We start from the raw sequence: 13,026 nt of genomic DNA, 5'->3' as shown, positions 1-13,026 counted from the left end.
TGAACTGCTCCTGGAACATCCCATTTATCAGAGGCTGGTCAGGTGCATGGACTTTGATCTGCCCATCCACAGGCTGTGGTGCTGTTGTGTGTCAACTGCTTGGAACCTTTCCTTCTACTGCTTCCCCTCAGGCTGCCTTTCTTTATCCCAATTTTACATTGAAGGATAAATACTGTATTCTGAAAATGAAGCCCTGGACTTTCTATTTCTCACGTAGTGCAGTTGGCCTCTGGGAATGCTGGGAGAGAACTGTAATTGTAGGGGTTTGCTGCCAGTTCCGAAGGAAGCGAGGCTCCAGAATGGTAAACTGATTTGAGACCCTGCTTGGTGCACATTAGGATGCATGTGTCTTTGAGGAGTGCAGGTCATTCCTGTAGAGAAATCAGGGACAATGGGACCCCACTGGGGTCACACTGAGGATACACCTGGGGATCCCTTGACACTCTCCTGGGCTTAGAATAGGTCACAATAGAAACTTGGCAGCTTGAGAGATCACAGGCTATGGTGTAGCACTTGTCAACAGCAGCTCTGGGAGGGGACATTTTAACCTCAGGATCGTGAAGAACCTCTGCAGCAAAAGCAGGGAACAAAGGAACTGGGACTGAAGAACTCCCCTTTGGTCTTAGTGCAGTAAAAGTCCCTAACTGTATGAGCTAAGGGTCCCTAGGTTGAGGACAAGCTCCAGCCCAAACAAGGACTGTAAAATGCATCCTCCAATAGAACTGCACCAACTCCTCGGCCTCCATGTACTCCGAACTTGTTGATGTATAACAGGAAAGGCCTGCTGAGCTCGAGGCTGTTGTCCCTCAGGCACCTGGAGCCACTAACGCTCCCTGCTTCCAGCTCTCAGGTCCTCGCCCTCATTTCCGCGACGTGCTCACCACACAGTCTGGGAACGGCTGCAGGACCTACCTAGAGATGTCGCCAACAGGGAAGGGATAGGACGCCAGGGACCAGCCCCATGGGCCCAGGGGTCAGGGGCCCAGCGCCACCTGACACCGGGACTCTGCCCCACGCAGCAGCTCCCCGCACTCCAGGTCCCCCGGGCTCGTGCTGACTGGTCACGCTGTCTTCTCCGCACACTCACCATTTGGGGCCTTCGGAGTGACCCGCCGTTCTCCGGAGGGACGTCTCGGGACTCGCGGGACACAGGCAGCGCGGACTCACCTGGGACTGGTGGGCAGTGGACGCCCAACCGGAGGAGGAAAGAGCAGACCAGGTTGAGAAAGACAAGGCTGCGAGTTTGCAGAAGCCCGCCCTTCCTCTCCCCTGCACACCTGATTGGACAGTTCCACCCTGCGCCCCCCCTGGAAGAGCACAAGCACTGCTGAGTGACAGTGATGCCATCCTATCCCTGGCTGAAGTCAGCCCTAGCGACCGGCACGCGGCCCAGGCCTTTTCAGGCAGGACTTCAGGGCTTTGTTGGAGCCTGACCTTGGCAGGAAGCCCTCGTGTTGGCCTGGCATAGAAGGTGGTGACTAAATAGGACCAGCGAGTGTCGCTGCTTACGAAATAGAAAGTCCGGTGATCCATTTTCAGAATACAGTTTTTGCGTTAAATGTAAAATGACAGGATGTTGAAAACGCAGCTGGAGGGGAGAGCTGGGTGTGAGGCGACAAGCAGGCGACAAGAGTGGTTTTCATAGTCCCTGAAGTTCACTGGCGGGAACGTCTCCAGCCAGCTCCTTTGTCCCAAATCCAGAAAATAGAAGGAAGGTGAGGATGAAGCCCAGGACGCATTCTTCTTTTTTTAAAAAATTTGTTCTTAGTGGCCATACATGACAGTGGAATGTATTTGGACATATAAAATATATATGTCCAAATACATTTTTCTCATACCCACATAGGAAAATTATGTTCTAAGTTGTTTCCTCTTCTCCCCTCCCTTCCCCACATTCCCCCAGAATACTTTTTCAATAACCACTTTGGAAAGATTTTGTTCCATTCTCTGCCCAGAACCGTATATAAACTTCTAAGCTCACAAACTAAATGAGTTTTTCTGCTATCAGGCCCCCCCCTCCTGAACGGCGGAAGTTCTATTTCTTGTTACTTAAACCAGCTCCTTTAACACTTCCCGTCAGTGATTGTCTTTGGATTTTTTTTTTCATGGATTTTATTCTTCAAAATTTGCAACACAAGAACCCAAAATGTGTCTGGGGAGGCTGAGGCAAGAGGATCAAGAGGTCAAAACCAGCCTCAGCAATGGTGAGGGGCTGAGCAATTCAGTGAGACCCTGTCTCTAAATAAAATACTAAAAAAGGGCTCAGGATGTGGCTCAGTAGGCAAGTGCCCTTGAGTTCAATCCCCAGTACAAAAAAAGAAAAAAATCCAAAAAAAATTTGGCAAAGTGGGGAATCTACACTCATTTCAAAACTACTTTTCACCGCCACCTGACCAACAGAGATGAACTGATGTGCCAAAATGCACTCAAGTTGAGATTGGGATTCAGAATATTGAGAGAAATAAGCAATCTTGAAGGAAACTGTTAGCGCAAAAAAGACTGGAATGAACTCAGACTTGACAAGTCAGCTCAGCTCTCCATTCAGGAATGAAGTTTCATGCAGGAACAAGGGGATGCAGGGATGATGCCCTGGGACCCACTTTCCTGGTGGAAAATGAGCCCCCCCCCCCGAACAAAGAAAGGCCCTGGGCTTATATAGGTTATCCTATGAGGTGACTATCACGAGCAGCGCTATTGATAATTATTCAGAGGCAGACTGTCTTTGAATGCAAGTCAATCAAGAGGTCAAAGCCAGCCTCAGCAATGGTGAGGGGCTGAGCAATTATAAATTGCTCAATATCAAATATAAACAATTAATACAAAAATTGTTGGGTATGCTGGGGCACCCCAACTAACCATCAACACACACTAGTTAAACACTATAAGCAAATCACACCATACTAGGGCAATTAAACAGTACAAGCAAATCACAGGATCCTAGGGCAACCACAAGCCCCAAAGTACCTCCGATGCCTTGTGACTTCTCTTAGAGGAAGAGCAGAAGATGTTGTTGTCTGGTGGTAATCTCCAGCTGATGATTGGATATCAAGGAACACCATTTCCTAGATCTGGGGATGAAAATGAGGCAGCCAGTCTCAGTGATGTCATCAAAGCAAAACTCTTCAGTGTGGCTGTTGTAGGGACAGATAAGGCAAGGCACCAAATGTAGCAGAAAACAGTTTATTTGGCTGCAGCCAGGTTCAGAGGGTACAGCTTTTGCTGTAATCAATTAATCCCCTGGACCCCAAGGTCAGGTAGTTTGGGAAATTTATACCCAGAATGTAAGGGGAGGGGCTCAGAAGTTCACAGTCTGCAGAAGTTCACATAAAATCAGCTTTTTCTTTCACCGTTCTGGGCAAGTTAACCCTTCAAGGACAACATCTGAGAAGGAGAGAGCTGCTTCTCCCCTTTCTTTCCTCCCGCTGCCAGCTGTTACCATGGAGCCCAATTAGTAACTTCTCTCATCTTAGAAATATAGACATCTCGTGAAGCTCCAGCTCAAGGCCAGAGGCCTTGTTAAAGGATTTGTCTTTTTATTATCACATTTTGCATTTGCAAACACACTTCTAAAAACTACTGTACTGGATAAATGTTTGTGAAAAACTAGTAAAGTGGCATTCTGCACCTGGATTTCTTCCAGATCAGTGGCCAAGTAAAACAGAGCAACGGGAAAATAGGAAGTTTACCTACATTGAATTCTTTTGTAGAGACTCTTCTGCTAATAGTCCTAAGATCAATTATGGTGAAGATTTCTGGAGAAGCTTAGTTAAAATTTTCTGTGGAGGAGGGGGTGCCTACATAGCAGGACAAGCACTTTAAATACCAAGTTGGTGGTGTGTGCTGATGACTTATTACACCCAGTGAAAGTCATTGTCACTGGTTATGTCTAATGAGATGATGTAATTGCAATTGGGCATGTTCTTTGCATATTTCCATGGAGCTGTGCTGCCTATCAATTGAAACCAATCATTGTTAATCATGCCTAAGGCTAGTTCCCCTTACAGCTCCTTATCAATTGAAAGCAGACATGAGAAGCATGCCAATGGCTGCTCTTCCTTATGGCCAGCAACTTAGTGAGTCCCAGCATGTCCCAGCATGTCTATGGCAGATGCTCCTTACATGGCCTAGTAAACATATCAGTTCTCTTGGGCACCCAGTAATTTGGGGGTTTTCTTATCAATCATTGTACATGTCAGTGTGAGCTCTTAGGAATTTGGGCTTTTGGGTCAGGGGTCTGTGCTCTGCATCTGGAGAGGACTTACTCCAGAGATCAAAGTGCTCAGAGGTTATCACTTTAGGCCTGATAAGATAACTCCTTCTGGCCTGCAATTAGCATCTAGAAAGCATTTGTCTTGGGAGATGAAAGCTGTCAATACATGACTTTCTTTTTTTACTCCTTTTTCTCAGACTACATTATTTTGGAAGTTTTTCATTTCCCATATCTATTAGAAACACCCTCGGGGCTGGGGATGTGGCTCAAGCAGTAGCGCACTCGCCTGGCATGCATGCGGCCTGGGTTTGATCCTCAGCTCCACATACAAACAAAGATGTAATATCCGCCGAAAATGAAAAAAAAAAAATTAAAAAATTCTTTAAGAAAAAAAAAAAAGAAACACCCTCAAGACATTGAAATGCAGAATGAAGCCATTGAGATACAGAAAACTCAATTGCAAGCCTTGACCATTGCCCTTGGCCCTTACCCTTATAAAATGAGGTAAATACACCATGCAGGAAAACTGGCAAGAAATTGTGCAGCTCCACCCTAGATCTGCCTCCATTCTGGCCCATCATACAGCCTTTTTATAAATATTGGACCCTTACCCCAGTCAGGGCTGTTTCTCACTCTCTCCGCAGCCTGCATTCTCCCTTCAATGTGTATCTGCTGATGAACCCACACAAATTCTATCTTAAGATTGGGAGCCATCTCATCACAAAGTTATGAAAAGTTCATTTCTGTTTTAATATAAAATACTAAGATTTCTATTTGTTCTGACAACTTGATGTTTAAACTTGTTTGAAATTTCTGCCCATGCTCTGAACTCACCAATACCTGGCTCTCCTTGACCAGAAAACAACCCTCCCAAAATTAAACTTCTGTGGTACCTCATAAATTCTGATGTTGGAATCTCGATTTATTCCCTATCTTGAAATGTTAAGCCAGTAGATCATTAACCTGCCATCTGCCCTAGTATGATGCTTGCCAGAATCCTGTTAGCTGTAAGTTCCCAAGACAACCCCCTTTGTAATTTTTTGTGCTATAAAACCTTTTACCTGGATAGCTGGGTGCTGATCTCTAGCCCAGTTTTGGGAGAGACAGCTGCTGGTCACCTTTCTTTGTGTACTGAATATAAGCTTGCTTTAATTTAATTTAAAAATTGGAGTTGGTGGTCTTATCTTTGCACCATGGTTCAACATCTGCCTTCCTGAATAAGCCTGTCTATGCCTCTGTCTGGCTCCTGCTGACACTCTTTTCCATCAGCCCCACTGTGCTGAGTTGAGATCCCCCTCTCCTCTGGGACTCCTTGAACCATTTTCCAGAGATATCTCTTTGTTGAAGCTGGGGACAAAAGACAGTCTGTACATAACCAATAATTGGGTCTGTACCAATAATTCGGTCTTCCCAGAAGGTGGGAACTGGGTGGAAAGGAAAGGAAATCAAATGCTGCCCTTTTCTCCTCCTCCTTTCAAAGCACTTCCCCCAGCTCCACCTGTTGCTAAGGTAACCAGACCCAGGAAGTGTCCTCCAGGCATGAGCTGTTAATTATGCCTCCTGGCCTGCTACCTGCTCAGAGGTTATCACTTTAGGTCTGATAAGATCTGTGGATCACACCATATTTGGCCCTCCCCGCGCCCCCCCCCCATTTACTTCCCACCTTTTGGTTCACCCTAGCCTCCTATGTCAACTAACCAGGGAAAAGGAAGGGGAAAGATAAGGGAGAAGGGGGCAAGACAACAAAGAAAATCTAAGATGTATAAAGAGGCAGGACATTCCTGCTTCTTTGGATACCTGCTCTGGCCCCTTCTTCCTCCTGGGAGAAATTTGTTTATTACTCTTTAAATAAAACTTGCTTTCTAAGCTTGCCTCAGTGTTTCTTCCATGTTCAACCTTCAAAACCTGGGGAAACAGAACTTGTTAGCACAAAAAGACTGGGATGAATGCAAACTTCACAAATCAGCTCAGTGATTTATTCAGGAATGAAGTTATGCACAGAAGCAGGGGATGCAGGGATGAATCATGCTGTGGTGGGACCCACTGTCCTGGTGGAAAATGAGCCCCCACAGAAAGAAAGGGCCTGTGCTTATATAGCTATCCTGAGAGGTGGTCTAGTGAGCATATCAACTTTCTTTGGGCACCCAGGAATTTGAAGCTTGTTCTATCAATCAGTGAAGTAGTCAATTTTAATGCTTAAGAATTTGGAGTCTGTTTTACAGGACAAAATGGGAGGGAGTCTAGGGTCAGTGGTTGGTATCTGGAAATGTTGTAGTGTGAACTGACAAATACATCAAGAGTGTAAGTTATAGGTTATAGATTAGTAAAAATATATAGATTATAAATATAAGATTTTTATAATTGAGATAAGACAATTATAAAGCAAGAACTGTCATAGCCAGTGTTGGTTGGTTTGAGGTGGCTAAGGAACAAAGCACCAGGCAACCCAATCAGGTGCCGACAGACAAGGAGTGATGGTGCCTCCTAGCCACCTGTCAATCAGCAGGGTCTCTGGCCAATTCTGGAAGGACACGGATCTCAGCAATATCCCCCCACCAACCCCAGGAGGATAAGGGACTCTAAAAACCTCCCTTTCCTGTCCCAAGCCCTCCCTTCCTGCCCTAAACCCAATAAAATTCCAATCCATCTGAGCCTGGGTGCAATTCTCCTGGACCCGCTCTGTTGGACTGGAAGGTCTCGCCAGGGAGTGAATCTCAATAAAGCCTTGTTCAGCTGCTTTTAATTTGCCTCCTTTTGGTCAGCGGTGCCTGACCACACATCTGGTGCCAAAAACCAGGAGGGCTTTTTGAGCCTCCCTCATAGGGGTTGAGGTCTACTCTTTCCTTCAAATGAACCAGGAAATTCCTAAGCTGCTCTTTCTTTTCTTCTCCCTTCATCCAGGCCAACAGGAGTGGGTAAGTTCTCTCATTTCGCTGACCCTCCAGCCCCTCTCCGTCCTCAGTGCCATAGACCCCCATCTGTTCTGCTCAAGGGCCTGGGAACTGTGGAGATGTCCCCAGTACTCCTGTGGGCCCCCACTGGGTTGTAGGGTCACCTCAAGCCCCACCCAGCCCTTACCCATTGGGTGAGTGTGATCAGAATTTGGGATGTCATTTTCTGTTCCCACCCATGCCTGAGGGTGCAGGAAGGTCATGGGAAACACCAAGTCCTCAGAACCCCAAACTCCCTTGAGTTATCTATATTCAAATTTTCACTAAAGGCCTACGCCTTAACCACCTGGTCTTTTACTCCACTGTGGCCTGGCCCCAGTGTGACTTAGACAGTGGGTCACAATGGCCCTCAGAAGGAACTTTTGATTTTCAAATCCTCACTGATTTGGACAATTTTTGGCACCAGACAGGGAAGTGGGCATAAGTCCCTTATGTCAGGCTTTTTGGGATATTTGCTGCCGTCCCACCCTCTGATCTATCTGTTCTACAGTTCAAGTCTTCCTGGCTAGGGGAAATCCCTAATCCCTTCCCATTGTTCTCCCATACCCCCTTCCTCATTCTCAGATCCATCTGAGATGCTCACAGCCCCACCTTCCTGTCTTCCCCCTCCCTACCTAGACCAACCCTCTCCCTCCTCAACTCCCACACCTGCACCCTCCCCTCCCCCTCCTCCTGCTACCACAGCTTCTCCTCCCCCACTCCAGGACCCTCCTTATCATCCCTCCCCCTCCTCTCCCTCCTCCTCTCCTGCAGCCCTGACTCCTTCACCCACCTCTTCTACTGATACAACCCTTCCCGTCACCCCACCCCTCCTCTCTTCTCCTGTCAGTGCCCACACCCAGTCCCACCAGGCCCTCTTACCAGCTAACTCAAAGCTTCTTTGTCCTCTCAGGGAAGTGGCTGGAGCCGAAGGGATGGTCGAGTACACTTTCCATTCTCACTTCAAGATCTCTCCCAGATTGAAAAGTGTCTTGGGTCCTTCTCTGCTGATTCTTCTACTTATACTAAGGGAATTCTGATACTTCTTCCAGACTTAGGATCTTACCTGGCATGATGGCTACGTCATTCTGCCCTCCACCCTTACCCCCAATGAGCAAGCCCGCATCCAGCAGGCTGCACGAAAACATGCTGATCATCTAACAGATATGACTCTCCCCACAGGTGAAGCAGCTGTGGTTCCCCTAACCAAACCCAACTGGGACCACCAAGATGGTCAACAAGGTCACTGTCACTGTGTTCGCATGGTCCAATGTCTTATAGTGGGCCTGCACGTGGTTTCCAATAAGGTGGTTAACTTTGATAAGCTGAGAGAAATCACCCAGGATCCAGGTGAGAATCCAGCCTGACTTCTCAACTGTATTACAGAAGCCCTCACCAAATATACTAAGCTGGATCCTGAGTCTCCCTCTGGGGCTACAGTGTTAGCAACCCATTTCATTACTCAATCAACCCCTGATATTAGAAAACAGCTCAAATGAGCTGAGGAGGACCCTCAGACCCCATCTGAGATCTGGTGAAAATGGCCTTTAAGGTCTATAATGCCTGGGAGGAATCAACTGAACTAGCCAAGCAGGTTCCATTACAGAAAAAGGTAACACTTCAAACACAGGCCTTGGCAGTGGCCCTGAGGCCTAAGGCTCCAGGGGAAGCTTCATGGGGGAGCCAGCATTCCTCTCTGCCAGGGGCTTGCTACAAATGTAGATGCAAAGGTCACTGGGCTTGCCAATGCCCAACCCCATGGCCCCCCTCCAGGCCATGCCCCACCTGTAAGCAGACAGGACATTGGGAGAGTGACTGCCCCATGGCTGGCCCTTCCTCAATGCCTCCACGCAGAGGTATGACCAGCCAGGCGGTCCCTGCTCTTGAACTATTGGAGTTTGCAGAAGACTGAAGAAGCCCGGACTCAAGGACCCCCATCACCCTCGCTGAGCCCAGGGTAACACTCCAGGTAGCGGGTAAGTCTATAACCTTCCTGTGGACATGGGGGCTACCTATTCTGTCTTGCCTGCCCACACTGGGCCTCTGTTTCCTTCCCAGGTCTCAGTTATGGGTATTGACAGCAAACCCTCCATATAAAATAGGGCTAGGGATGTGGCTCAGTGGTCAAGTGCCACTGAGTTCAATCTCCAGTATGAAAAAAAGAAAAAAAATAGATTAAAATTCTCCATACCCTGAACAATGCCAAGAAAAATCAATTAGGCTACACTGAAGGAAAATATTGCTCTAAACTGTAAAACTGCAGTGCAGGACATGGTTGGACATTTAAAGAAACAGGTTCAGAATTTAAAATATATATTTATGTATACACAAACTAAATAAACTTTTTCAATTGTTTTTCTCTAACACTAGGTCAAGAAGTTAAGAAAACTTTGTCACTTTAATACAGTGAATTAGATATTTTTTAGAAAATGATCTAGAAATGATTTTAACATAGAGTCAACTAGGAAACTCACAAAATTCCTCTTACAAAATTCATGTTGCATAAATGCTTTGAAACTTCCTCTGAAGTTTCAGGACCTGTTTAGACCTAGAACTTGGTGCTTATGACAGCAGTTTTGCCCTGTACTACCTTCTGCCCATCCAGGAACAATCCATCACTTTATTTTAAGAGCAAATTTTTTTCTACCACACATGATTGTTACAAAAACATTGTGGGTTGGGGATGTAACTCAGTTGATTGAGTGCTTGCCTAGCATGTATAAGGGTTCCATCCCAGCACTGTTGACTCCACATCATGTAAAAACTGATTCTCTCATGGGAAAGCCCTGCCTCTGTACCTATCAATAGTTGCTTAGCATAGCATGTCTGGCAACACAAAGTGGCAATTCTTACAAGGTACCCTATCAGAGATTGATTGTCTAGATGTTAGTAACCATTCTTTAACTTGTACTCAACTAGGGATGTTTTGACACACTCCCTCTTCTGCTTATGATTTTATATCTCATCTTTTGTTTATGGTTTTGAATCACAGCAATAGCCACTTGTGATTAATAAGATTTTAGACTATAAAAGGCATACTCAAACCCTGAGAGGGGGTTGAAGGGCATAGATTTGTAGACTACTCCTTGGCCCGCCAGCTGGTGAATCTAGAGCACAAACTGGTAAATAAAGTTTCCATCTCCTGCTTTAAGACTGACTTGGTGATTTATTGCAATCTCACCTTAATAGCACCATTAAAAAAAAAAACACATCATTATCAACTGCAACTTTCCTTACAAAACATGTTCACCTTACAGATACTTTTACTCATCTCTTCTGCTTACTGCTTACCTGCTGCTTTCTTTTATTTTTACATCCATGCTATAAAAAAATTATAAATTGGTTATTCTTTTTTTCTTGACAAGTTTTATTTTCATGCTTTTAACCATATCTTTATTATGTAGTATGTATAGAAAAAAATATATATATACCCATTATAAAATCACCACTCTTAGTTGTAGTGAAGAGAGGAAATTAGTAAAATGTGAAGGGTTTTCCATATAATAATAATTTAAAGGCCAGGCATGATGGCGCGTGCCTGTAATCCCAGTAGGGAGGCTGAAGCAGGTGGATCACAAATTCAAAGCCAGCGTCAGCAATGGCGAGGCGCTAAGCAACTCAGTGAGACCCTGTCTCTATATAAAATACAAAATAGGTCTGAGGATGTGGCTCAGTGGTTGAGTGATCCCAAGTTCAATCCCTGGTACCCCCACCCCTCAAAAAAATAATAATTTAAAAATACATATTGCATAAATGCTAGAACCATATGCTCCCTCACAACAATTTTTAACATGGAAAAGGACACATGAGACAATAGTTATGAATATATTTGTTTTTACAAAATTTTAAAAAAACAGAATGAGTAAATTCCAAACTTATTATAGTTAAAAGTTTAGTATTTTAACTCAGACATAGCTGCATTTAGGTTTTATTACTTGTAACAACTTTAAGAAAATAAATCACATTATTTCAACCCAATTTACAGTTGCCTATTGTACTTAGAAGACATGAAAACAGTGAGCTGAAACAAAAACAGCCATCTGTATCTGATTGCTGGCCCATTCCTCTCCCTCTTTATCTCCTTTCTGCTGCCCTGGTGTAGGCTGCTCTGCTCTGTTCACCCAGCATGATGTTGTAAGTCACCTCAGACAACAGAGGTGCCCAATTACGGACAGGAAACCCCTGATCATCTTTCCTCCCTTAGGGTGACTTTACCTTTTGTTCTGACACAGCAATGGAAGACTGAGTAACCTATGAAGAGAATTTGAACCCCAGAAGCCTGTATAATGTTTACTTACATGGGTTTTTTTTAACTTTGTGAATCATTTTTGAGTCTTTCAAAGGAACTGAGAAAACTGGAAGCTTTTCCACATTCCTTACATTCATAGGCTATTTCATCATTAGAAGTATATTCATGGGTTGGGGGTGTGGCTCAAGCGGTAGCGCGCTCACCTGGCGTGCTGCCCGGGGTTCGATCCTCAGCACCACCTACAAACAAAGATGTTGTGTCCACTGAAAACTAAAAAAAAAAATATATTAAAAAAAATCAGCGAACCCCCACTCACACAAAAAAAGAAGTATATTCATGTACAGAAAGAAAAATAAAACATGCATTCACCTGAATGCATGTTTCTGGTGAATGAAATGCTTTGAAGACAACAGAGAATACTGAATGATTTTATATATATATGGATTTTACTTTCTTCATGCTCAGCTTTTCAAGGAGTCCTTTTGTGTATTTGAAGGTGACAAGATATTACACGATTTGTCAAGTTTTCCATTCAATGCACTGTTCTCCAATAGAACTAGTTTCAGGTTGAAAAGTGAAGTGGAATAATGGAAGGCATTTCACATTTTCTTTATTAACAGAACTTCTCTCCAATATGAATGTTTTGATGTTGAAGAATGTAGCTGTAAAAGTGAAGGCTTTCCCACATTGTTCACACTCACAGGGCTTCTGTCCATCATGATTCCTTTTGTCTGTGAGGGTGGGCAGACAGGTGGAGGCTTTCCCACCCTGCTTACATTCACAGGGCTGCTCCCCCTTAGGAGAATTTTTGTGTCTGTGCAGGTAAGTGTGACAAGTAGAGGCTTTCCCATACCACTTATATTCACAGGGCTTCTTTCCAGCATGAGTTCATTTATGTTCTCTCCCGGCTGCTCTTACTCAGCACGTTCTGTGAAAGATCCCCAAGAGTGAAATAAGGGTGCAATGGGTTCCAAGGTGCAAAGGGTTCATGTGCAGATGTAGCTCCAGAATCCTGAGCAGATCCTGTGATCATAGTGAAAACTGACCCCCCCAAAAAAATCCCCATTTCTCTGTTTGTAATGATGCATTCTGAAAAAATAAAATTCATTTCAGATGTGGAAAAATCAAAACCAACCAAAGTAAAGTAAGGTCAGAAACCAGAATCTAGGGGTTTGTGACTTGTCCATGAGAACAGCCAATGTACACTTAAAAGAAAAACAACTGCGTCCCTTGAGCTTCCAAAGCTCCCTTCAAGAAAGTACAGCAGGGGCTGGGGATGTGGCTCAAGTGGTAGCACACTCACCTGGCATGCGTGCGGCCCGGGTTCGATCCTCAGCACCACATACAAAACAAAGATGTTGTTTCTGCCAAGAACTGAAAAATAAATATTAAAAAAAAAAATCCTCTCACTCTCTCTTTAAAAAAAAAAAAAGAGAGAGTACAGCAATCTAGACACAGGCACCAACTCCAAACCTAACTGACCACAGGCGTTTTCAAACTGATAAACTGGAGGGTACCTGAGAAAATGAAAATCCTCAGTAAGAAGCCAATTTCCCTGCAAGGTACAAAGAGAACAGCCAGTTAAGGTGAAGAGGCAGGAGAGTGGAGAGCCCCCTCTATGGGTACAAATGGCAAAG

General features: G+C 44.8%; 1 protein-coding gene across 1 annotated transcript in view; it reads right to left on the bottom strand.

The window, feature by feature from the left end:
• Positions 1-8,288, bottom strand: part of LOC124095270 (zinc finger protein 844-like) — a 37,992-nt gene extending 29,704 nt beyond the window's left edge. The window contains exons 1-2 of the mRNA XM_058580641.1: positions 8,207-8,288; positions 1,088-1,173 (exon numbers count right to left, since the gene is read on the bottom strand). Coding sequence (XP_058436624.1) covers positions 1,088-1,173; positions 8,207-8,288 — 168 coding nt within the window. The remainder of the gene's footprint in view (positions 1-1,087; positions 1,174-8,206) is intronic.
• Between the last annotated feature and the right edge of the window lie 4,738 nt (positions 8,289-13,026).

The sequence above is a fragment of the Marmota monax genome, unplaced genomic scaffold (assembly GCF_021218885.2).
Source record: "Marmota monax isolate L192 unplaced genomic scaffold, Marmota_monax_Labrador192_F-V1.1 WCK01_AAM20220418_F8-fsc00327, whole genome shotgun sequence".
In the NCBI taxonomy this organism is placed as follows: domain Eukaryota; kingdom Metazoa; phylum Chordata; class Mammalia; order Rodentia; family Sciuridae; genus Marmota; species Marmota monax.
The sequence above is the reverse complement of the archived record's forward strand: the minus strand, read 5'-3'. Positions and strand labels throughout refer to the sequence as shown.